Below are 22,747 nucleotides of genomic sequence, written 5' to 3' on the forward strand. Positions count from 1 at the left end.
TGACTATTACAATCATTCAGTACGTCAAAAATGCCTGAGCGTAGTGGCAGGTAGCCTAGTGGTTAGAGCGTTGGGCCAGTAGCGAAAGGTTGCTAGATCAAAACCCCAAGCTGACAAGGTAAAAATCTTTGAGCAAAGCAGTTAATCCACTGTTCCTAGGCTGTCATTGTAAATAAGAATTTGTTCTTAACTAACTTGCCTAGTTAAATATAAACAAATAAGTAGCATATACATTGTACAGTAATGAAGGGATGAACTAACTATTTCAATTCTTGACATTCTCTTTAATGCATTCCATCTCATTTATTCAGGGTCTTTCACCAAGCCATCCAATCAGAAACAAAGATGAACACACTGGACACACGCAGGAACCTGAAGTCAACTATGCGTCGCTGCAATTCAGGGGCCAGGAGATGTAAGATTGAACAGTTTTCTGAGAATGTGGGGAAGGCAGATGAAACCAGGATAGGTTCAAATTAAAACCCATCACATTGGCCTCCTGAGTAGGGCAGCGGTCTAAGGCACTGCATCGCAGTGCTTGAGGAATCACTATAGACCCGGGTTCGATCCCGGGCTGTGTGGCAGCAGGCTGTGACTGTGAGACCCATGAGATGGCGCACAATTGGCCCAGCATTGTCCGGGTTAGGGCAGGGTTTGGCCGGCCGGGATGTCCTTGTCCCATCGTGCTCTAGCAACTCCTTGTAACTTCCGGGTTAAGCGAGCAGTGTGTCAAGAAGCAGTGCGGCTTGGAGGATGCATGGCTCTCAATCTTCACCTCTCCCGAGTCCGTATGGTAGTTGCAGCAATTGGACAAGACTCTAACTACCAATTTGATATCAATTATAATAATAAAAAACAAATCACTTCACATTTGCAGTGCGGTGTCCATTTTAGGGGACCCCCAGGCTCAAGCTGAGGCTGAGGCTGTCCTAAAATCAACACCGTACTACAGTACAATAGAGAGCATTCTTCAGTCATTCCAAAAGGTGAATGCATATGATGTGGGAAAGCATACAAATGACCTCAAATACATCATAAATTGATATTACCCTACCATAATGTAGTAATGTATTGAAACCACTCATGTGAAAATGACTGTAGTAGTCGACCAAAACGTACGTAGGGAAATAACCTGATGAGACAACAGATATGAGTCAAACGCTTACAATGACACAACTTGTCTTCCAGGGGTAGCTTGGGTCCTAGAGACCAAGCGAGAGAGGATGACGTCTATGCTAAGGTTGGCAAGCCAAAGCTGAAGGAAAAGGTCAGTCAACCGTAATAACAAATGTGTAAACCAAAACAATGGGCAACATCACACATGGGCCCTTATGCCATGAAGTTACACTGTAACGTCATTGATCACCCGAATGTCATTATTCAGCTTTACACTGTAACTGCAGCTAAGATAGGCCTGCATATAATAATGAGTGAATTTAAAGGAAGCTAGTCAAATTCTGCTTCAATTGAATTATTTGTATAGTTACTCTGTAACTCTGTAACCACATGAACTGAATATAAAGTTAAACTAAACATTGCGAATGGAAACTTTGAAGTTACAAAACTCCACTGTTACTGAAACAGGATATTGAGGTAAGAGTACACAGAGATCCTGTAAATGACGTAATTCTATTTGTGGTGCATCTTACATCATAGAAAATGTGTAGTAGGAGAAATACTGATGTAAAAAAAGCAAGAGGACATTTTAGAAGGATGTTTGTTCAGACAGTCCAGCAGTAGCAGAAGGGGGTATCACAGCCGCAAAGAAAATGGGAAAATGACTTAATGTTGTAAGGGTTTTCCTGTGGTGAAGGAGAGGCGGACCAAAATGCAGCGTGGTGGTTATTCATGTTCTTTAATAAAGGAACTATACATGGAATAACTAACAAAACAATAAATGTGCGAACCTAAACAGGACCTAAACAGTCCTATCTGGTGCAAACACAGAGACAGGAACAATCACCCACCAAAACACAGTGAAACCCAGGCTACCCAAGTATGATTCTCAATCAGAGACAACTAATGACACCTGCCTCTGATTGAGAACCATACTAGGCCGAAACATCGAAATACCCAAAACATAGAAAAACAAACATAGACTGTCCACCCCAACTCACGCCCTGACCATCCTAAATAATGACAAAACAAAGGAAATAAAGGTCAGAACGTGACAAATGTGTTTTACTGGACCTTGATGTTAGCACTTGATAGTTTGGAAAAGGCAAATGAACTCATACAGCGTTAAGATATTTGATAAGAATAATTTTGAAAAAAAATATGACTGCCCAAGACAATAAATATTCTCCAAATTTACAAAATAGCAACATTCGAGCTGCTTCATTTGTATGAATCTCTTTCTATATTCAGACTAATAAGTGCAATGACTACGAGAACATTAAGGAAGTGTGTGCTTCGAAGCCCACCATCGAGCCAAACATGGACACGGAGACGGGGAGCAGTGAGGATGACGTGGAGATCAGCTACTCTGAGGTCATGTTCAGAGCAAAGCCAGGACACCAGACAGTCTGTAGTTCTGACCCTCGCCACCATAGGGCAGGCCACAGCAGCAGCTCAGATGAAGAAGACTACATAACCCAGTAGTCTGATGTTAAAATATAAGAGGAAGTTTCATTCATAGTCCAAAAAAAGTATTAAGGTTTGTTTGTAAATAGTTGTATCACACCTACAGTACCAGTCAAAAGTTTGGACACACCTACTCATTTAAGGGTTTTTCATTATTTTTACTATTTTCTACATTGTAGAATAATAGTGAAAACATCAAAATTATGAAATAACACACATGGAATCATGTAGTAACCAAAAAAGTGTTAAACAAATAAAAATGTATGTTATATTTCAGATTATTCAAAGTAGCCACACTTTGCCTTGATGACAGCTTTGCACACTCTTGGCATTCTCTCAACCAGTTTCATGAGATAGTCACCTGGAATGCATTTAAATTAACAGGTGTGCCTTGTTAAAAGTTAATTTGTGGAATTTCTTTCCTTTTTAATGCGTTTGAGCCAATCAGTTGTGTTGTGACAAGGTAGGGGTGGTATACAGAAGATAGCCCTATTTGATAAAATACCAAGTCCATATTATGGCAAGAACAGCTCAAATAAGCAAAAATAAATGGCAGTCCATCATTAATTTAAGACATGAAGGTAATTTAATCTGGAACATTTCAAGAACTTTGAAAGTTTCCTCAAGTGCAGTCGCAAAAACCATCATGCGCTATGATGAAACTGGCTCTCATGAGGACACGCTACAGGAAAGGAAGACCCAGAGTTACCTCTGCTGCAGAGGATACGTTCATTAGAGTTAACTGCACCTCACAGCCCAAATAAATGCTTCACAGAGTTCAAGTAACAGACACATCTCATCATCAACTGTTCATAGGAGACTGCATGAATCAGGCCTTCATGGTCGAATTGCTGCAAAGAAACCACTACTAAAGGACACCAATAAGAAGAAGAGACTTGCTTGGGCAAGAAACATAAGCAATGCACATTAGACCGGTGGAAATCTATCCTTTGGTCTGATGAGTCCAAATTTGTGATTTTTGGTTCCAACTGCTGTCTTTGTGAGACGCAGAGTAGGTGAACCGATTATCTCCGTATGTGTGGTTCCAATCCGTGAAGCATGGGGGAGGAGGTGTTATGGTGTAGGGGTGCTTTGCTGGTGACACTGTCCCTGATTTATTTAGAATTCAAGGCACGCTTAACCAGCATGGCTACCACAGCATTCTGCAGCGATACACCATCCCATCTGGTTTACGCTTAGTGAGACTATCATTTGTTTTTCAACATGACAATGACCCGAAACACACCTCCAGGCTGTGTAAGAACTATTTGACCAAGAAGGAAAGTGATAGAGTGCTGCATCAGATGACCTGGCCTCCACAATTACCTGACCTCAACCCAATTGAGATGGTTTGGGATGAGTTGGACCGCAGAGTGAAGAAAAAGCAGCCAACAAGTGCTCAGCATATGTGGGAACTCCTTCAAGACTGTTGGAAAAGCATTCCTCATGAAGCTGGTTGAGAGAATTCCAAGAGTGTACAACGTTGTCATCAAGGCAAAGGATGGATACTTTGAAGAATATAATATTTTCATTTGTTCAACACTTTTTTGGTTACTACATGATTCCATATGTGTTATTTCATCGCTTTGTTGTCTTCACTATTGTTCAACAATTTAGAAAATAGTAAAAATATAGAAAAACCTTGAATGAGTGTGTCCAAACTTTTGACTAGTGCTTTATATCTGGATTGTTAGCAATAAAAACACATTAAAGAACCGGTAGTTGCCTTAACTGTACTTTGAAATTACAAGTCAGTCAAGACCACAATGGCAGAAAACAGAGTTTATTGACGTCATTCAAAGTGGGTTTGAACATCGTGTGGTACATCAATGCAATGTGTGCTTACTAGGCTGTCAAACCAAAAATGCTTCACTGTTTAGAAATTTCCCATATTACAGGATGTGCTATTGTGTATATGCTATGCAACTGACACCATGTCTTCATATTTGTTTAACATTGCAACGTGCATTATTACTGACTTCTGACTTTACATAGTTACTGAATCATGCTGAAATTACTGACTGCTTGTAACCTGTATTCACCTGTATTCAGCTTTAAACATTGTAAATACATTTTCAATAAAAAAAGACAATAAAAACAATAATACAACATGTTGAAGTGATTCATAACCATCACACACATTTTGTAAGTTCATAAATACACATTTTCTGTGCAACAATAAGTTACAAATTCATAGAAGAGGAACAAAACTTAGAAAAACAAACAAATATTACACTCTTAACTGTTGCAAGATGAACATTTAATTCATTGAAAATGTGTGTAAGGAGCGACACTAATCTATAAAAACACAGTTAAAAAGTCAGAATAAAAAAACATACACAGTGCCTAGTGAAAGTGTACACCCCCCCCCCCCCCCCCGCACAGTCTTAAAATGTTGCTGCCTTAAAAGTAAATAAAAAATGTATGACATTTGATTGTTTTCCTACTGATGTACATAACTTACTCTACTTTTTAAAAGTGAAAGAAAAAAAATACAGAACGTTTTCCAAATTAATAAATAAATAAAAAATAACGGAGCTGTCTTAATTATGTCTTCACACCCCAGAGTAAATACTTGGTGGAAGCACCTTTGGCAGTCATTAGAGCTGTCAATCATTTTGAATTAGATTCTGCCAACTTTGAACACCTCATAGGGCAACATATACACCTTGTTTTTGTCAAAATTGCTCAAGCCCAGTAAATTTGTTTGGGAGTCATTGATGGACAGCAAAATTCAAACCTTGAAAATCAGCTTCTTGATTTGATTTTCATTGGATTTGACTACAGCGATACGGATTGAGTCCAGCCCCTTGTCTCAAATTTTCATGCAGATTTAAGTCAGGACTGAACCACACTGGACCATTCAGAAGCAGTCAACAGCTATTGGAAAGCCATTCTGGTGTGTCTTTGAGATTCAAATGTGTACAATTGACTCGCTGAAAAATACAACTCCATCCCAGTGTTTGGTATTCAGAAGACTGAATCTGGGCTTTGTTAATCTGGGCTTTGTTAATCTGGGTTTTGTTAATCTGGGTTTTGTTAATCTGGGCTTTACTCCTTTCATATTTATTATGATCCTGACAAACTCTCCAATCCCTGCTGAGGTCAAGCACACCAATAACACATTGTTTCCACCACAAACAGGAGGATCAACAACATTGCATTCACTCCACATTATTAGCCTCTATAGAAAAGTGAAAAGGAGGAAGCCTGTGTTAAAAAAAATCCACTTCAAATCAAACATTCTGTTGGCAACAAGGCTGTTAAGTAATACTGCAAGACAACACGGGAAATGCATTTTTCTGGCCTAAATTAAAAACCACGGGCCAAATCCAGAACTATACAACACAGAGTGAAACCCTCTGTATTTTCAAGTACTGTGGCTTGTGCTGACTTAAATCTGCTTGACAATTAGAGACAATGTTTGAATATTGCTGTCCATCAATGACTCCCAAACCAAATTTACTGAGCTTGAGCTATTTGGACAAAAAACAATGGGTATGTGTTAGCCTAAGAGTTGTGCAAAGTTAGTAGAACCTTATTCAAAATGATTCACAGCTATAATGGCGGCCCAAGGTGCTTCCACCAAGTATTACCTCTGGGGTGTGAAAACATACGCAATCAAGACATCTTTGTTTTTTTGTTTTATTCAATTGGAAAAATATATATAGAATTGTTCTTTCACTTTGAAAATGTGTTGGTTGTGTAGATCAGCAGGACAAAATCTAATGTATTTCCTTATTGGATTTCATTTTAAGCCGAAATAGCCGAATCCACTCATTTGAAGGGGTGTCCACAGACTTTTGTATATATTGTATATATAGAGATGAAAATCCAACTGATGAACAGACACTGTAGAATAACTGGTGTTAAAAAAAAGGTGGACATAGTGGTTCTAGTTTGGAAGGTGACGAGGATTTCTCTGCAGTGCATTATGGGTGATTTTTCTCAACCTTATCTGCATTTAAGCTTTACTCCCTCTATACATCAGCTTACTATGCCTTTACACTCTCCTACTCTTCCTCCTATCTAACTCAGGTTGTCCACAATTTGCTTCAGATATGACCTGACCACGACATATGTTCCCATATGTTTCCTCCTCTTCACCATTAGAGGAATCTTTCGGCTCAGAAAGCAGTGTCACCTCGTCCACTGCAGTTTCTGCTGTGTTGTGCTGCTCAGACTGTCCCAGTGGGGCCTCTGTATACTCCTGGACACTGAGGGCATAATTAGTCACACCCTGTAGCTCTGGCAGCGCAGAATCCTTTGCAACTTCTTCTTCCTCGTCACTCTCGTGCCCTGCCTGGGATTCTTCCAAGACTTTAGCTCCATGGTCCTCAGCGTGCTCCCCCTGCTCCAGAGCAGGAATGGCCTCCTTCTTCTCAGCCCCTCCCTCGATACTGCCTGTGGAGTGCAGGCGGATCACTGCGTACTCTGTCGTTTTGGAGGCGACTCCCCTGATCTCTCCCTCCCCCACCCCCCGCTCGGCCACCTTCTTGGCCTGGAGTTTGGAGAAGTTCAAGTTGGCGTAGTGGAGGAGGTCTGTGTCGTCGATTTCCCTGTCCACTGTCCTGTTGGGCCCAAGGGCCTCATCCAGCATGGCTTTATTTGCATAGACATTGTCCTCCTCCTGAAAGAGGGTCTGAGGGGTAAGCATCACATTAGAGGGGTTTATATGTTTATTGGCCACGTTTTTTTATGTGGACTCCTATTAGCTGTAACTTCCTGGTGTCCACACAAAACAATGCAAAACAATCATATGAGCAAGTCAACCACTGGATAGGAAAGGGCTAGTTGTTAGCTAGTTGTTTAACATGAGATCCAGACAATATGGTTGCAAAAGACTTGATTACAGTAATGTGCCACCACAGCCTAAACTGACTTGAGTTCCTCTTCATGCACACTGTTGATTTTTGCATTTTCACAGCCAAGCTACCTCTAATCTTTCACTGCAACAAAAATACCAGTGCTGAAATGTGTGCGCCATCTAGGATATGTGATAGGCTGTTCATGCACCCTCTTCTGTGAGATATGTATCAACACCTTTCCACATTGTTAGACTGTAAGCACATACAATGTCGGAATGTCAGTGTAGTTACTTACCTCATCCGTCACTATGAACTCTGCTGTGTCCTTCTGTCTTTTGTTTGGTGACTGCCTGGATCTCCTATGCCTGAGAGCAAAACAACAGAGGTTTAGATAATGGCGTCAAATACCAGTCCAGACCCTGTGTCAGTCACTTACTTGCAGAAGTGAAGCAGTGGGATGCATAGGAGCATCATCACTCCTGCCCCCACACCAGCCCCGATCAACAGAGAGGGAAGATGGAAACCTGTGCAATCACAACGTAGAGCAAACAAATGAGTTGTAAAACAAGCGCCACAATTCCTTCTTTGTACTAAAAATCCTTCTTATTTGGCAATGTGAGAGCTTGGGACTACAAGGTTCTTGTTTCAAAAAGATGATTCTGAGACAATTGGCTTTAAAGTTCCGAACTGTCATTGGTTTGAATTGTGTCAGCCATTTTTATCTTGTATTCTTTTGAACTTAACAACATGAATATATATATATTTTTTTAACTATATACGTAGAGAACATTGAACAGAGCAAGGCTATGTCAATAATGACATTTTGACAAAAATACAGATAGAACCTTATAGTTCCAAGCTCTTGAATGGTTAGTGGGACCGGGGGACTGTTAGGAACTAATTCTGGTGTAGAGCAGGACAAATGTCTCCTAAATCTACCTTCCAATGTTTTCATTGATGTTAAGTCAAATGAGAAGCTGTCAAAAGCAATAAAGTTGGAGCTGAGGCAGACCAGACTCTGTATTTTCTGTGATTGGTGGATGGTGAGGGAGCTGCTCAGGCCTGCTCGGCCCATTGGCTCCTCACTGATGATGGTGTTAGTGGAGTGATTGACAGACTCTCCAGCCAGTTGCCACACCAGTGTGGGAGCAGGGTTCCCATAGCTATCACAGAAACATCTGATCTGAGATGTAGCTGAAATCCTGATGCAGTGAGAGGTGTTCAGGATCTCTGAAGCAACTACAGCGAACAGAAAGGAAGGACGCGATTATTCTTAATAGTTCATTCAGATGAATGAGTGATTGTGATTCAAAATCAGTAGAATAAATACTATACAGTACATACACGTTACATCGATACTGATGGCTTCAGAGGTCTGCAGTCCATGGACATTCTGAGCCTCACAGTAGTACTTTTCATTTGAAAGCCTGGTCACACTGGAGATGTTGAGGTCCTCTTCAGACCCGACAATGTCCTTCTCCCTTCCCTCAACTCTGTACCAGGTGTAGTTCTTCACTGCTGGGTTGGCATTGCTGCTGCAAGTCAGAGTCACAGAGCTGCCCTCTGCTACTGAGCTAGAGGGACTGACTGACAATGAGGTGTTCTTGGGGGGATCTGGAAGAAAACAGTGCTGTGTTATCATTAAAAAAAATTATTGAGCATTATGCACTAGCACCACTGTTAAGAAGTCTGCCTATCCATACTTACCATGCTACATATCTATAACTCTATACAAATAAGCCAGCTGTGAGCCAGATTCAGTTGCCATACCTAAGCCAGATCCTTTCCACAATAAGGGCCAAACCTGGGCCGGCATGTAGATTTGGCCCAGTTACCACTTTGAATTACACCATAAGCGGGCCGCATCCACCTTGATAAGCTAGGTTTAGCTTTTCCATGGTAATGATCTGGCTTAGTTACGCCAACTAAACCTGGTACACTTCTGGACCGTAATTCCAAGTGTTTACTAGGCCACATAAACATGTCGGCGGTTTACAAATGGGGGCTGGATTTGGGCCATAATGATTTTTCTTTCTAGGTTTGTCTTTGGAAACCCTTCAGTTGAGATAAAACACAATCTGCACCTGGAGCGGGGGGCGGGGGGTTGATATGTAGAAATCTTGACTAGGAATGGCCAATGGCAATACATAGAAAACAGCCATGCATAAACATATTCACACTGCCATACAAACTCGACAACAGGCTTCAGTGATGGAGCGCATTGACACACACACAGTAAAGATTTTTCATGGTCGTCATGCAACAGGACAATGGCTCACTGTCATTGGACCAGACAGTCTGGGCACTGACCATGACCCAGACATTGGCCAGTCACAGCAGCTGGATGTGTGCCTCAACAGAGTGATATTCAACCAGTCATGAATAGAGTGTTTTAAAGCATCTTGGTAACACTTTACAATAAGGTTATGGATTAGCATCAACTACAGTTGAAGGCGGAAGTTTACATACACTTAGGTTGGAGTCATTAACTTTTTGACGCTACCCATCCCTTATTAAGCACAGGATAATTGTCATCAGCGACCGCTGAATAGCATAGCGCCACAGTCAAATAATATTACCTAAAATATTTATATTTTAAAGTATGTTTAGTTGGTGCCATTGATTTCAGTAATCCACTCCTTTGACTTAGTCCAAATAAGTCAAGCAATGTTTCTAATTAATCCTCAGGTACCCTAATATGTAAATAAACAATAATATTTCAGACGGAAAGAACGGTGTTCAATAGAAAAGGAAAATAATGAAGAGCGCGCCCTCGTTCACGTGCACCAAAAGCCTCCCTTTCCTGATGAAAACACCTTTGATAAACTACAACTACTTGTTCGTTTTTCAAGAAACAAGCCTGAAACCCTGTCTAAAGACTGTTGACATCTAGTGGATGCCATAGGAACTGCAATCTGGGAGCTACAGACATTATTTTAACAGTTTTAGAAACTTCAGAGTGTTTTCTTTCCAATACTACCAATTATATGCATATCCTAGCTTCTGGGCCTGAGTAACAGGCAGTTTACTTTGGGCACTTTGAGGTTTGTAGAAAAGTTTAAAAAAAATATGAAACTATAACACAATAGATATGGTAGGAGGGAAATTGTTAGGGAAGATTCAGAATTTGTTGGTAACATATGTAAGATGTTTTATATTCATCAAATATGTGTAAGTTAATTCTCATCAGAATGGTATTTTTGTGTAATTCTTTGGTGAGGTTGCAGTTATCTGTTCTATGTCAAAACTAAGTTGCCTGGGCCGCTGAGAGGGGAGAGGTCAAAGTGTCATCATGTGTAAACATATCTTTCACTCTCTACCTTTCCCATAGTGGGGAAAGGAAGGTTGCAGTGTCTGGAATCATTCTATGCTCCCTCTTATGTTGTTTCTATCTTAACCTATAGCCTCACCCTCCTCTCCGTGAGTTTGTCCAGGAGGTTGTATTTTGAGTGGGTTGTATCTAAATGACAATTTGATATATGCCTGTTGATTTGGAGGATTGGTTTATGGTTCTGGGGTTTGGGAAAGGAGACAAAGCTGAACGATGAATTATGTCTATGCTGTCTTATCCTGTGTGTGTGTCTTTACTATAAAGGACCTCATTTACAATGTGGAAGGGGCTCTCAGAGAATTCACTGGGAGACACTGAATTTATCTGAGAGTCACAGGGTTGTGATAGAGCTCATATAATTAAAGATGGACTTTTATAACTAACTCTGACTTGTGTGTGTGGTTTGCTCCCATGATTTGGTAAATAGAGGAAATTTCCACGACAAAATCCAAAGAAAAACCAACTGGAATGTCTTTCTTTTTTGAGAGCCCATGCTCTTACAATGGAAGGAAAAAGGGCAAATCCAAATCCAGCTCCCAGATTGCAATTTCTATGGCTTCCACTAGATGTCAACAGTCTTTGTTCAAGGTTTCAGGCTTGTTTCTTCCAAAACGAGGGAGAATTATGAGTTTTAGTACTGGGACTCAGAGTTGGAAATCAGTCTGTGAGCTTGCGATGAAGAGGATGCGGACCTGCTAATATCAATTTCCTATTGAACATACTTCTTTCCGTATGAAATATTATAGTTTACTTACATTTTAGGGTAGCTGAGGATTACATAGAAACATATTTTGACTTGTTTTAACAAAGTTTAGCTGTAGGTTTTTGGATTCCTTTCTCTGCATGTTGAACAAGTCAATCAATCAATCAATCAAATTTATTTTATATAGCCCTTCGTACATCAGCTGATATCTCAAAGTGCTGTACAGAAACCCAGCCTAAAACCCCAAACAGCAAGCAATGCAGGTGAAGAAGCACGGTGGCTAGGAAAAACTCCCTAGAAAGGCCAAAACCTAGGAAGAAACCTAGAGAGGAACCAGGCTATGTGGGGTGGCCAGTCCTCTTCTGGCTGTGCCGGGTGGAGATTATAACAAAACATGGTCAAGATGTTCAAATGTTCATAAATGACCAGCATGGTCGAATAATAATAAGGCAGAATAGTTGAAACTGGAGCAGCAGCACAGTCAGGTGGACTGGGGACAGCAAGGAGTCATCATGTCAGGTATTCCTGGGGCATGGTCCTAGGGCTCAGGTCCTCCGAGAGAGAGAAAGAAAGAGAGAATTAGAGAGAGCATATGTGGGATGGCCAGTCCTCTTCTGGCTGTGCCGGGTGGAGATTATAACAGAACATGGCCAAGATGTTCAAATGTTCATAAATGATCAGCATGGTTGAATAATAATAAGGCAGAACAGTTGAAACTGGAGCAGCAGCACAGCCAGGTGGACTGGGGACAGCAAGGAGTCATCATGTCAGGTAGTCCTGGGGCATGGTCCTAGGGCTCAGGTCCTCCGAGAGAGAGAAAGAGAGAAGGAGAGAATTAGAGAACGCACACTTAGATTCACACAGGACACCGAATAGGACAGGAGAAGTACTCCAGATATAACAAACTGACCCTAGCCCCCCGACACATAAACTACTGCAGCATAAATACTGGAGGCTGAGACAGGAGGGGTCAGGAGACACTGTGGCCCACTCCGAGGACACCCCCGGACAGGGCCAACAGGAAGGATATAACCCCACCCACTTTGCCAAAGCACAGCCCCCACACCACTAGAGGGATATCTTCAACCACCAACATACCATCCTGAGACAAGGCTGAGTATAGCCCACAAAGACCTCCGCCACGGCACAACTTAAGGGGGGGGGGGGGGGGGCACCAACCCAGACAGGATGACCACATCAGTGACTCAACCCACTCAGGTGACGCACCCCCTCCAGGGACGGCATGAGAGAGCCCCAGTAAAGCCAGTGACTCAGCCCCTGTAATAGGGTTAGAGGCAGAGAATCCCAGTGGAAAGAGGGGAACCGGCCAGGCAGAGACAGCAAGGGTGGTTCGTTGCTCCAGAGCCTTTCCGTTCACCCTCCCACTCCTGGGCCAGACTACACTCAATCATATGACCCACTGAAGAGATGAGTCTTCAGTAGAGACTTAAAGGTTGAGACCGAGTTTGCGTCTCTGACATGGGTAGGCAGACCGTTCCATAAAAATGGAGCTCTATAGGAGAAAGCCCTGCCTCCAGCTGTTTGCTTAAAAATTCTAGGGACAATTAGGAGGCCTGCGTCTTGTGACCGTAGCGTACGTGTAGGTATGTACGGCAGGACCAAATCACAGAGATAGATAGGAGCAAGCCCATGTAATGCTTTGTAGGTTAGCAGTAAAACCTTGAAATCAGCCCTTGCTTTGACAGGAAGCCAGTGTAGAGAGGCTAGCACTGGAGTAATATGATCAATTTTTTTGGTTCTAGTCAGGATTCTAGCAGCCGTATTTAGCACTAACTGAAGTTTATTTAGTGCTTTATCCGGGTAGCCGGAAAGTAGAGCATTGCAGTAGTCTAACCTGGAAGTGACAAAAGCATGGATTAATTTTTCTGCATCATTTTTGGACAGAAAGTTCCTGATTTTTGCAATGTTACGTAGATGGAAAAAAGCTGTCCTTGAAATGGTCTTGATATGTTCTTCAAAAGAGAGATCAGGGTCCAGAGTAACGCCGAGGTCCTTCACAGTTTTATTTGAGACGACTGTACAACCATTAAGATTAATTGTCAGATTCAACAGAAGATCTCTTTGTTTCTTGGGACCTAGAACAAGCATCTCTGTTTTGTCCGAGTTTAAAAGTAGAAAGTTTGCAGCCATCCACTTCCTTATGTCTGAAACACATTCTTCTAGCAAGGGCAATTTTGGGGCTTCACCATGTTTAATTGAAATGTACAGCTGTGTGTCATCCGCATAGCAGTGAAAGTTAACATTATGTTTTCGAATAACATCCCCAAGAGGTAAAATATATAGTGAAAACAATAGTGGTCCTAAAACGGAACCTTGAGGAACACCGAAATTTACAGTTGATTTGTCAGAGGACAGACCATTCACAGAGACAAACTGATATCTTTCCGACAGATAAGATCTAAACCAGGCCAGAACTTGTCCGTGTAGACCAATTTGGGTTTCCAATCTCTCCAAAAGAATGTGGTGATCGATGGTATCAAAAGCAGCACTAAGGTCTAGGAGCACGAGGACAGATGCAGAGCCTCGGTCCGATGCCATTAAAATGTCATTTACCACCTTCACAAGTGCCGTCTCAGTGCTATGATGGGGTCTAAAACCAGACTGAAGCATTTCGTATACATTGTTTGTCTTCAGGAAGGCAGTGAGTTGTTGCGCAACAGCCAACAAGTGGACAAGCCAACAAGTGGATTACTCAATCGATGGCGCCAACTAAATTTAATTTTTGGGATATAATGACACTACATGTTGTAGCTTGGACCCAAATCAGAGGAAGATTTTGAAAAAGTAAGTGAATATTTAATCGCTATTTCTGAATTTATGACAGGGCATGCTTTCGCTGTAAAGCCAATTGTAAATTGGACAGTGCAGTTAGATTAACAAGAATTTAAGCTTTTAACCGATACAAGACACTTCTATGTACCTAAATGTTTTATATCCATAATTTTTATGATTATTTATTTGAATTGCGCGCCCTCCAATTTCACCGGAAGTTGTCAATAGGTGTCCCAATAGCCCTGACCTCAGAACTGAAAAAGCGTATGTGAGCAAGGAGGCCTACAAACCTGACTCAGTTACACCAGCTCTGTCAGGAGGAATGGGCCAAAATTCACCCAACTTATTGTGGGAAGCTTGTGGAAGGCTACCCAAGTTAAACCATTTAAAGGCAATGCTACAAAATACTAATTGAGTGTGTGAAAACTTCTGACCCACTGGTAATGTGAAGAAAGAAAGAAAAGCTTAAAAAAATTATTCTCTCTACTCTATCATTCTGACATTTCACATTCTTAAAATAAAGTGGTGATCCTAACTGACCTAAGACAGGGCATTTTACTAGGATCAAATGTCAGGAATTGTGAAAAACTGAGTTTAAATGTATTTGGCTAAGGTGTATGTAAACTTCCGACTTCAACTGTATATTAACTGAAAGGCTCTACAGTGCCTTGCGAAAGTATTCGGCCCCCTTGAACTTTGCGACCTTTTGCCACATTTCAGGCTTCAAACATAAAGATATAAAACTGTATTTTTTTGTGAAGAATCAACAACAAGTGGGACACAATCATGAAGTGGAACGACATTTATTGGATATTTCAAACCTTTTTAACAAATCAAAAACTGAAAAATTGGGCGTGCAAAATTATTCAGCCCCTTTACTTTCAGTGCAGCAAACTCTCTCCAGAAGTTCAGTGAGGATCTCTGAATGATCCAATGTTGACCTAAATGACTAATGATGATAAATACAATCCACCTGTGTGTAATCAAGTCTCCGTATAAATGCACCTGCACTGTGATAGTCTCAGAGGTCCGTTAAAAGCGCAGAGAGCATCATGAAGAACAAGGAACACACCAGGCAGGTCCGAGATACTGTTGTGAAGAAGTTTAAAGCCGGATTTGGATACAAAAATATTTCCCAAGCTTTAAACATCCCAAGGAGGACTGTGCAAGCGATAATATTGAAATGGAAGGAGTATCAGACCACTGCAAATCTACCAAGATCTGGCCGTCCCTCTAACCTTTCAGCTCATACAAGAAGAAGACTGATCAGAGATGCAGCCAAGAGGCCCATGATCACTCTGGATGAACTGCAGAGATCTACAGCTGAGGTGGGAGACTCTGTCCATAGGACAACAATCAGTCGTATATTGCACAAATCTGGCCTTTATGGAAGAGTGGCAAGAAGAAAGCCATTTCTTAAAGATATCCATAAAAAGTGTTGTTTAAAGTTTGCCACAAGCCACCTGGGAGACACACCAAACATGTGGAAGAAGGTGCTCTGGTCAGATGAAACCAAAATTGAACTTTTTGGCAACAATGCAAAACGTTATGTTTGGCGTAAAAGCAACACAGCTGAACACACCATCCCCACTGTCAAGCATGGTGGTGGCAGCATCATGGTTTGGGCCTGCTTTTCTTCAGCAGGGACAGGGAAGATGGTTAAAATTGATGGGAAGATGGATGGAGCCAAATACAGGACCATTCTGGAAGAAAACCTGAGGGAGTCTGCAAAAGACCTGAGACTGGGACGGAGATTTGTCTTCCAACAAGACAATGATCCAAAACATATAGCAAAATCTACAATGGAATGGTTCAAAAATAAACATATCCAGGTGTTAGAATGGCCAAGTCAAAGTCCAGACCTGAATCCAATCGAGAATCTGTGGAAAGAACTGAAAACTGCTGTTCACAAATGCTCTCCATCCAACCTCACTGAGCTCGAGCTGTTTTGCAAGGAGAAATGGGAAAAAATGTCAGTCTCTCGATGTGCAAAACTGATAGAGACATACCCCAAGCGACTTACAGCTGTAATCGCAGCAAAAGGTGGCGCTACAAAGTATTAACTTAAGGGGGCTGAATAATTTTGCACGCCCCAATTTTTCAGTTTTTGATTTGTTAAAAAAGTTTGAAATATACAATAAATGTCGTTCCACTTCATGATTGTGTCCACTTGTTGTTGATTCTTCACAAAAAAAATACAGTTTTATATCTTTATGTTTGAAGCCTGAAATGTGTCAAAAGGTCGCAAAGTTCAAGGGGGCCGAATACTTTCGCAAGGCACTGTACATGTACCATTTCAAAATTATGGCTAAAATATGTTGTGTTTCTTTACCATTAGTAAATGATTAACAAATGCATTGACACCATTAAATGATACATTAGTTGATGCCAATTAATGTAGCCATATGGTAAAGTGTTAGCAGCATCTTGATGTTTCTGTTCCTACACTAGGCGATATACTGTATTATACCCAGGGATAGAAATTAAGCTAGCCCGCTAACCCGTGGCTAGTACTTTTCAGACTGGGCTAGTAGAAAATGTGCCCGACTAGCCCAGCAGCTAGTGACATTTTGTCTTTTCAAATATTGCGTATTTATTTTGGACCCAGGCCAGTAAAAATTGCGGTCTGCTATCCTGGCTGGCCAGTGCCCAATATCTTTAAGTTCCATCCCTGACCATACCACTGCACAAGTATAATGTATGTAACTTACATTGAATATCCAGCTGAACAACTGTGGCTTTTTCTGTACCGAGTGCATGCAGTGCTTCACAGCAGTACTCCCCGCTATCACTTGCTTTACTGTCTAAGGTGAAGCTCTCTCCAGATCCTAAAAGGACAGCATCAGTCCCATTGATTTTGTACCAGGTGTAGTTCTTCACTGCAGGGTTGGCATTGCTGTTGCAGGTCAGGGTCACAGAGCTGCCCTCTACCACTGAACCAGAGGGACTGACTGACAGTGAGGTGTTCTTGGGAGGGTCTGGGGGAAAGAAACAATAGATATTGAATGTCAAGAGTCAATTTAGTGTGTGTTATGATACTGTCTATAGTTGAAACTATTGTTCATATTTGGTTTCATTGTGTACATACACATTCCATTTAGTTGAATGACAGATGAGTTCTCGGTTCCATGGTCATTGATGGCTTCACAGTAGAAATAACTGTCATCTGCTGGTACCTGGACAGTTAGCATTATGCTAGCCCCCACTGTTGAAACCTGCTCTCCAATAACTCTATACCAGTTGTAACGCCCCACTGCTGGGTTAGCATTGCTGCTGCAAGTCAGAGTCACAGAGCTGTCCTCTACCACTGAACCAGAGGGACTGACTGACACTGAGGTGTTCTTGGGAGAGTCTGAGGGAGAGTGCACAGAAAGTTGTCAAATTCTCTAGAAATTATTAACTTACCATACATGAATCAAACTTATCATGCATGAATCAACTTACAAAGAACAGCGACTGTCAGATCAGTTTTGGATGATTTATCACTCTTGCCAGCTTGTCGTTTGTACAGCGCAGTGCAGGAGATCTTCTCCCCATGGTGGACATGTGAAGCGGTAAAGTTCAGGATAGAAGTTATGACTCGATTCGGAGTCACCTGCAAATCCTCCACACTGTCACTCAGTGTGGGGGTCCATGTCAGAGTTGGAGGGAGTGAGGGACAGGGGGCTGCAGCAGAGCAGATCAGACTCACTGAGGTCCCCTCCATCACATTTACTGTGGCTGGACTTAGAGTGGGTTTGGATGGATTTTCTGAGGGAGTAATCATTTTATTACATGAGCAGTGCATTAAATACAGCAGGGTTCAAACCTGCAACTTAAAATGAACACAACACAACACACACAACACAAAACTAGCATATTCTAATGATACTCTACCTTCTACATAAATTGTGACAAGTTCTGGAAAATTATATCTCAGAGCATTGTCACATTCAATTCTGAATGAAAAGTAGTCATTGAGATAAGATGTGAGGTCATTCAGGATTGTGGTGCATTCCTTCTGCTGCAAGTTCCCAGTTAGATTCCCTTGAATGATGTTTAAGCCTGTTCCTGTGAGACTAGAATCAAACACCTGTTCTCCTGGCCACCCTTTCCTCCATATTCCTTTACATGAAGTTGTGAGGAACGATTCAAATCTAGATTGCAGTGTAAATGAGCAGGGAATGTTCACACAAGATCCACTCAGAGCCATTAGATTCTGAGGCATCAGCGCTGCAAAGTCGAGGCACAGAAGACCTGAAATACACACAGCAAAATATTAGACTGGGTGTTAGGTTATTTTCAACTTCACTAGGGTGTTGTTTTTTCCTACAAACCGCAAAAAAATATGCTGGCTAGTTATTTAGCGATGTGCAGAATAATCTGGCTAGCATTTTGGGGGGATGTAGCAATACTAGTAGACATGAAGTGTATGAACAATCCTTTTAAAGGCCCCGTGCAAACGTTTTTATCTCAATATCAAACTATTTCTGGGTAACAATAAAGCAACTTCCTGTAATAGTAAAAAAAAAAAAAAAATGATTTATCAAGCAAGAATTGTGTTAGGACTGTCTGGGAGTGGGGAAGGGCACATAATGGTGCATTAACCACAGTGTGGCTCAATCCACCTGAGCAGAGAAGGGATATGTAACCTTAAAACTAAGTTATTGGCAGAGAGGTTTGAAACACTCTTTGTATTTGTCTATTAACTTTACCCCCCTGGTGATGTCACTAGGCAAGACAAAACTCCACCCATGCACAACCTGCTGATTAGAAGGTCCTGTATTTCAACCAGCCACTATCGGGAAATAACACCGATCACATTATTACAGTGTTAGTTTCATCAGCTGTTGTATAAATATGATACTAAACACAGGAAAAACTGAATGTTGACTGTGCTGGGCTTTTAATAAGGATCAGAACACTAATCATGTTTCCATCCAGTTTTTATGCGAGTAAAGTCCTACCGTATAACAACAAAGAATCATGATGGCAGTAGCTAGGTTTACATCCAATTGACGACAGATTTTCACTCGAATATTATAAAATCCGATAAAGACAATATATGCATTTTCCCACCATTGGTGTTTCCACCAAACGGAGTAGTTGGGGATAAAAATCAGTGCATGATGACATAGTGCACACAAAATGTACATTCTCGCTTACATTTCCATGTACCAAATCTAAATCTAAAGTTCATAGTGTTTCCATCGCATTTCAGCTCATATTTTCTTCATGCAGACTTTTAAATATTCACATGAAAATCTGTCACCAATTGGATGGGAACCTAGCTACAGATAACCTATCAAATGTAAATGGCAAAGTGCAATGGGAGATGCTAGAAAGCAGTGTATCAGACCCAGCCTTTCCCACAGCAACCCACCTTGCAGCAGACCACCAATGAGGATCAGTCTTTCAACTCCTGTGATGTGCATGATTCTCTGTATCAGAAAGGGCCAGATGACCTGCTTTTTAACACTGTCTGGACAGACAGACAGACATACAAGTTCAGTACAGAGGCAGCAGACACACTTCATTACATTGTCTTAATTTTTTTTAAAACATGAAACCAACAGTGAAAATAACTTTGAACTAAAGTCAAACACATCAAAATGTTGACATTTTTGTTTTGATTTGTCATTAATAGAATGATTCCAAACAGATTCTGATTGTAGGGAACTGAAACAACATTGACCCTATTCTCCACAAGACACTGAGTTTTCTTGCTTTTTAATTGGACATGTTGGCTACACTACAAACATTTGTATCATGATGAGATTTGAATCATAGTAATATGAACATATTCCTCACATAAATATAGAATTCAAAAATACGTTATTTCATTATACCTTGAAGCCAATGAAGCTGTGTTGATTCTGAGTAAGCATAAATACCTAAATGAAGCATAATGAAGTCAAACAGGTTCATATTTTGGTTGTAGATTCATTTCCATTGAAAACACTGACCAATACAAATGAATGAAGCGTACAGAGCTGTGAGCTGATACGGTTGATATTTGTGTTAATCTAGATGTAACCTACACCTGACCCACTAAAGAAAGTGTAGTCTTGTTGAACTTGACAATATCTACAATTCGATTTTAATTAGATGCTATCAATATCTGAAATGTGTTCCCAAATCCAACTCCTCCGAAAATAGGGACACATGTACATACACTTTCAAATGCTTCTCCACGTTACAAAATTGGGACAGTCACATGAATTACCATAACAGAAATAGTACAAACAGAAATAGTGTCTTCGACCTCTTACCAGTATTCACGCGATGGTCATCTGTTCAAATCCAATGCACAATTCAGGCTATATAAACGCTGTCTGTTGTCTAGCTGCCTGTCACTGCAGACATTCAGAAGAAGTGGCACTGCTGTTTGCAAGACACAGAATTTTCCTTCGTTGAATAAGCGTCAACCCGCAAGTGATGGCCTCCATCTGTAGTATTAAATGATCATCAGATTTTCTTTTCAATCACAGTTACTAGTGACATATATCAAGCTTCACAAGGAAGGCAACATCTTCTGATTCCAGATTAAATACAAGCAGACATATAATCCAGTGACCTGTAAATTACACAGAAAGCTACAGCCCCTTGCAATATTTCTCTTTATTTCTCTTTTTTAAACATGTTTTTATTTTAAAGGAATACAGCCAACAGTAATTCATCCAGAGATTTAAATCCACAAATGTAAGGATATAGTTCCAAGTCTATTTTTACAGCGAGTTCCAGTTGAATGGGGCAATAACTGCTCAAGACATCTGTGGCTGAAGGAAATGACACGTTTGATATGTTACATAACTTGTTACTTTCCATAGTTACTACTCAATGGGCCACCATTCAAAGAAGAAGTAAAAGCAAACTTTAATGTGGATATCCTAAACGTACAATTCAAAGGGCTTAGAAAGAGAGAAATTACATGAAGAAATTAATAAAAGTCTCTTTGATGATGAATTTGTGTTAATGTTGCTCTACACAATATATTAACCCTTCGGTGTTGAGGAGATAATATACATACATATATATATATATATATATATAATATATAATATACATAATATACATATACATATACATACATATATATATATATAGTACCTATCAAAAGTTTGGACACACCTACTCATTCAAGAGTTTTTGTTTATTTTTACTATTTTCTACAATGTAGAATAATAGTGAAGACATCAAAACTATGAAATAACACATGGAATCATATAGTAACCAAACAAAGTGTTAAACAAATTAAAATACATGGAAATGCAATTTCCAAGAACATGATTGTCGTTGAATAAGAGCCATTTAGCTGGCAGGTATCTTCACTGACATTATCAATCTCTCCCTGACCAGTCTGTAATACCTACAAGAACGCCAAGGTAACCTGTCTAAATGATTATCGCCCTATAGAACTCACATTTGTAGTCATGAAATGCTTTCAAAGGCTTGTCATGGCTCACATCAACACCATTATCCCAGAACCATGGACACACTCCAATTCGCATACTGCATTAACAGATTTGTGCACGGGGGCATTGTCATACTGAAGCAGGAAAGGGCCTTCCCCAAACTGTTGCCACAAAGTTGAACAGAATCGTCTAGATTGGCATTGTATGCTGTAGCTTTACGATTTCCCTTCAATGCAACTAAGGGGCCTAGCCCGAACCATGAAAAACAGCCCCAGACCATTATTCCTCCACCAAACTTTACATGTGGCACTATGCAATGGGTCATGTAGCATTCTCCTGGCTTATGCTAAACCCAGATTCGTCCGTCGGACTGCCAGATGATGAAGCTTGATTCATCACTCCAGAGAATGCGTTTCCACGCCGAGCTTTACACCACTTCAGCCAACACTTGGCATTGCGCATGGTGATATTAGACTTGTGTGCTGCTGCTCAGCCATGGAAACCCGACAAACAGTTATTGTGCTCACGTTGCTTCCAGAGGTAGTTTGGAACTTGGTAGGGAGTGTTGCAACCAAGGACAAACGTTTTTTACACGCTACGTGCTTCAGCACTCTGCCGTCTCGTTCTGTGAGCTTGTGTGGCCTACCACCTTGTGGCTGAGTCGTTGTTGCTCCTAGATGTTTCCACTTCACAAAATAACAGCACTTACAGTTGACCAAGGCGAGTTAGAACAGAATTCACACAGGGAGGGTAAAGCAAAGGGGAGGGTCATGTGAAAATATTTTTTGTTTTTTAATGACATCCCGTCTCCCCCAATATTCTTCTTACGGTCCCTTACTGTCATGTGTGCATACATTTTACATACGGTTTTTCCTGGGAACCAAACCCACTATCCTGGTGCCATGCTGTACCAACTGAGCTGCATAGGACCACAAGTAAAGAACTATCTAGTACAATTAACCATCATCATCCTAATCATCATCAAGAAATGAATACATGTGATATGATTACAAAATGAATATAGAAATGTGCAATAAAATCAAATATAGATGAACTGAAAGAGACAGAAAGGGTGGAAATGGGTGGTAAAACCAAAATATTTGGAGATGACAAAGTGAAAAGCTTGAGTTAAGCT

General features: G+C 40.8%; 2 protein-coding genes across 2 annotated transcripts in view; one reads left to right on the top strand and one right to left on the bottom strand.

Annotated features, from left to right (window-relative positions):
* si:dkey-24p1.1 (B-cell receptor CD22) overlaps window positions 1–4,692 on the top strand; it is a 34,187-nt gene extending 29,495 nt beyond the window's left edge. The window contains exons 16-18 of the mRNA XM_090229235.1: window positions 312–415; window positions 1,189–1,267; window positions 2,368–4,692. Coding sequence (XP_090085361.1) covers window positions 312–415; window positions 1,189–1,267; window positions 2,368–2,601 — 417 coding nt within the window. The 3' untranslated portion in view covers window positions 2,602–4,692. The remainder of the gene's footprint in view (window positions 1–311; window positions 416–1,188; window positions 1,268–2,367) is intronic.
* A 1,522-nt stretch (window positions 4,693–6,214) lies between these two features.
* The window catches only part of LOC110516606 (sialoadhesin), a 31,954-nt gene continuing 15,421 nt past the window's right edge, over window positions 6,215–22,747 (bottom strand). Inside the window, exons 12-22 of the mRNA XM_090230578.1 lie at window positions 20,047–20,091; window positions 19,581–19,679; window positions 18,095–18,454; window positions 17,663–17,968; window positions 17,307–17,570; window positions 16,930–17,196; window positions 8,736–9,005; window positions 8,331–8,630; window positions 7,828–7,915; window positions 7,687–7,756; window positions 6,215–7,225 (exon numbers count right to left, since the gene is read on the bottom strand). Coding sequence (XP_090086704.1) covers window positions 6,587–7,225; window positions 7,687–7,756; window positions 7,828–7,915; window positions 8,331–8,630; window positions 8,736–9,005; window positions 16,930–17,196; window positions 17,307–17,570; window positions 17,663–17,968; window positions 18,095–18,454; window positions 19,581–19,679; window positions 20,047–20,091 — 2,708 coding nt within the window. The 3' untranslated portion in view covers window positions 6,215–6,586. The remainder of the gene's footprint in view (window positions 7,226–7,686; window positions 7,757–7,827; window positions 7,916–8,330; window positions 8,631–8,735; window positions 9,006–16,929; window positions 17,197–17,306; window positions 17,571–17,662; window positions 17,969–18,094; window positions 18,455–19,580; window positions 19,680–20,046; window positions 20,092–22,747) is intronic.

The sequence above is a fragment of the Oncorhynchus mykiss genome, chromosome 3, assembly GCF_057628025.1.
Source record: "Oncorhynchus mykiss isolate SJ-2025 chromosome 3, ASM5762802v1, whole genome shotgun sequence".
Lineage (NCBI taxonomy): Eukaryota > Metazoa > Chordata > Actinopteri > Salmoniformes > Salmonidae > Oncorhynchus > Oncorhynchus mykiss.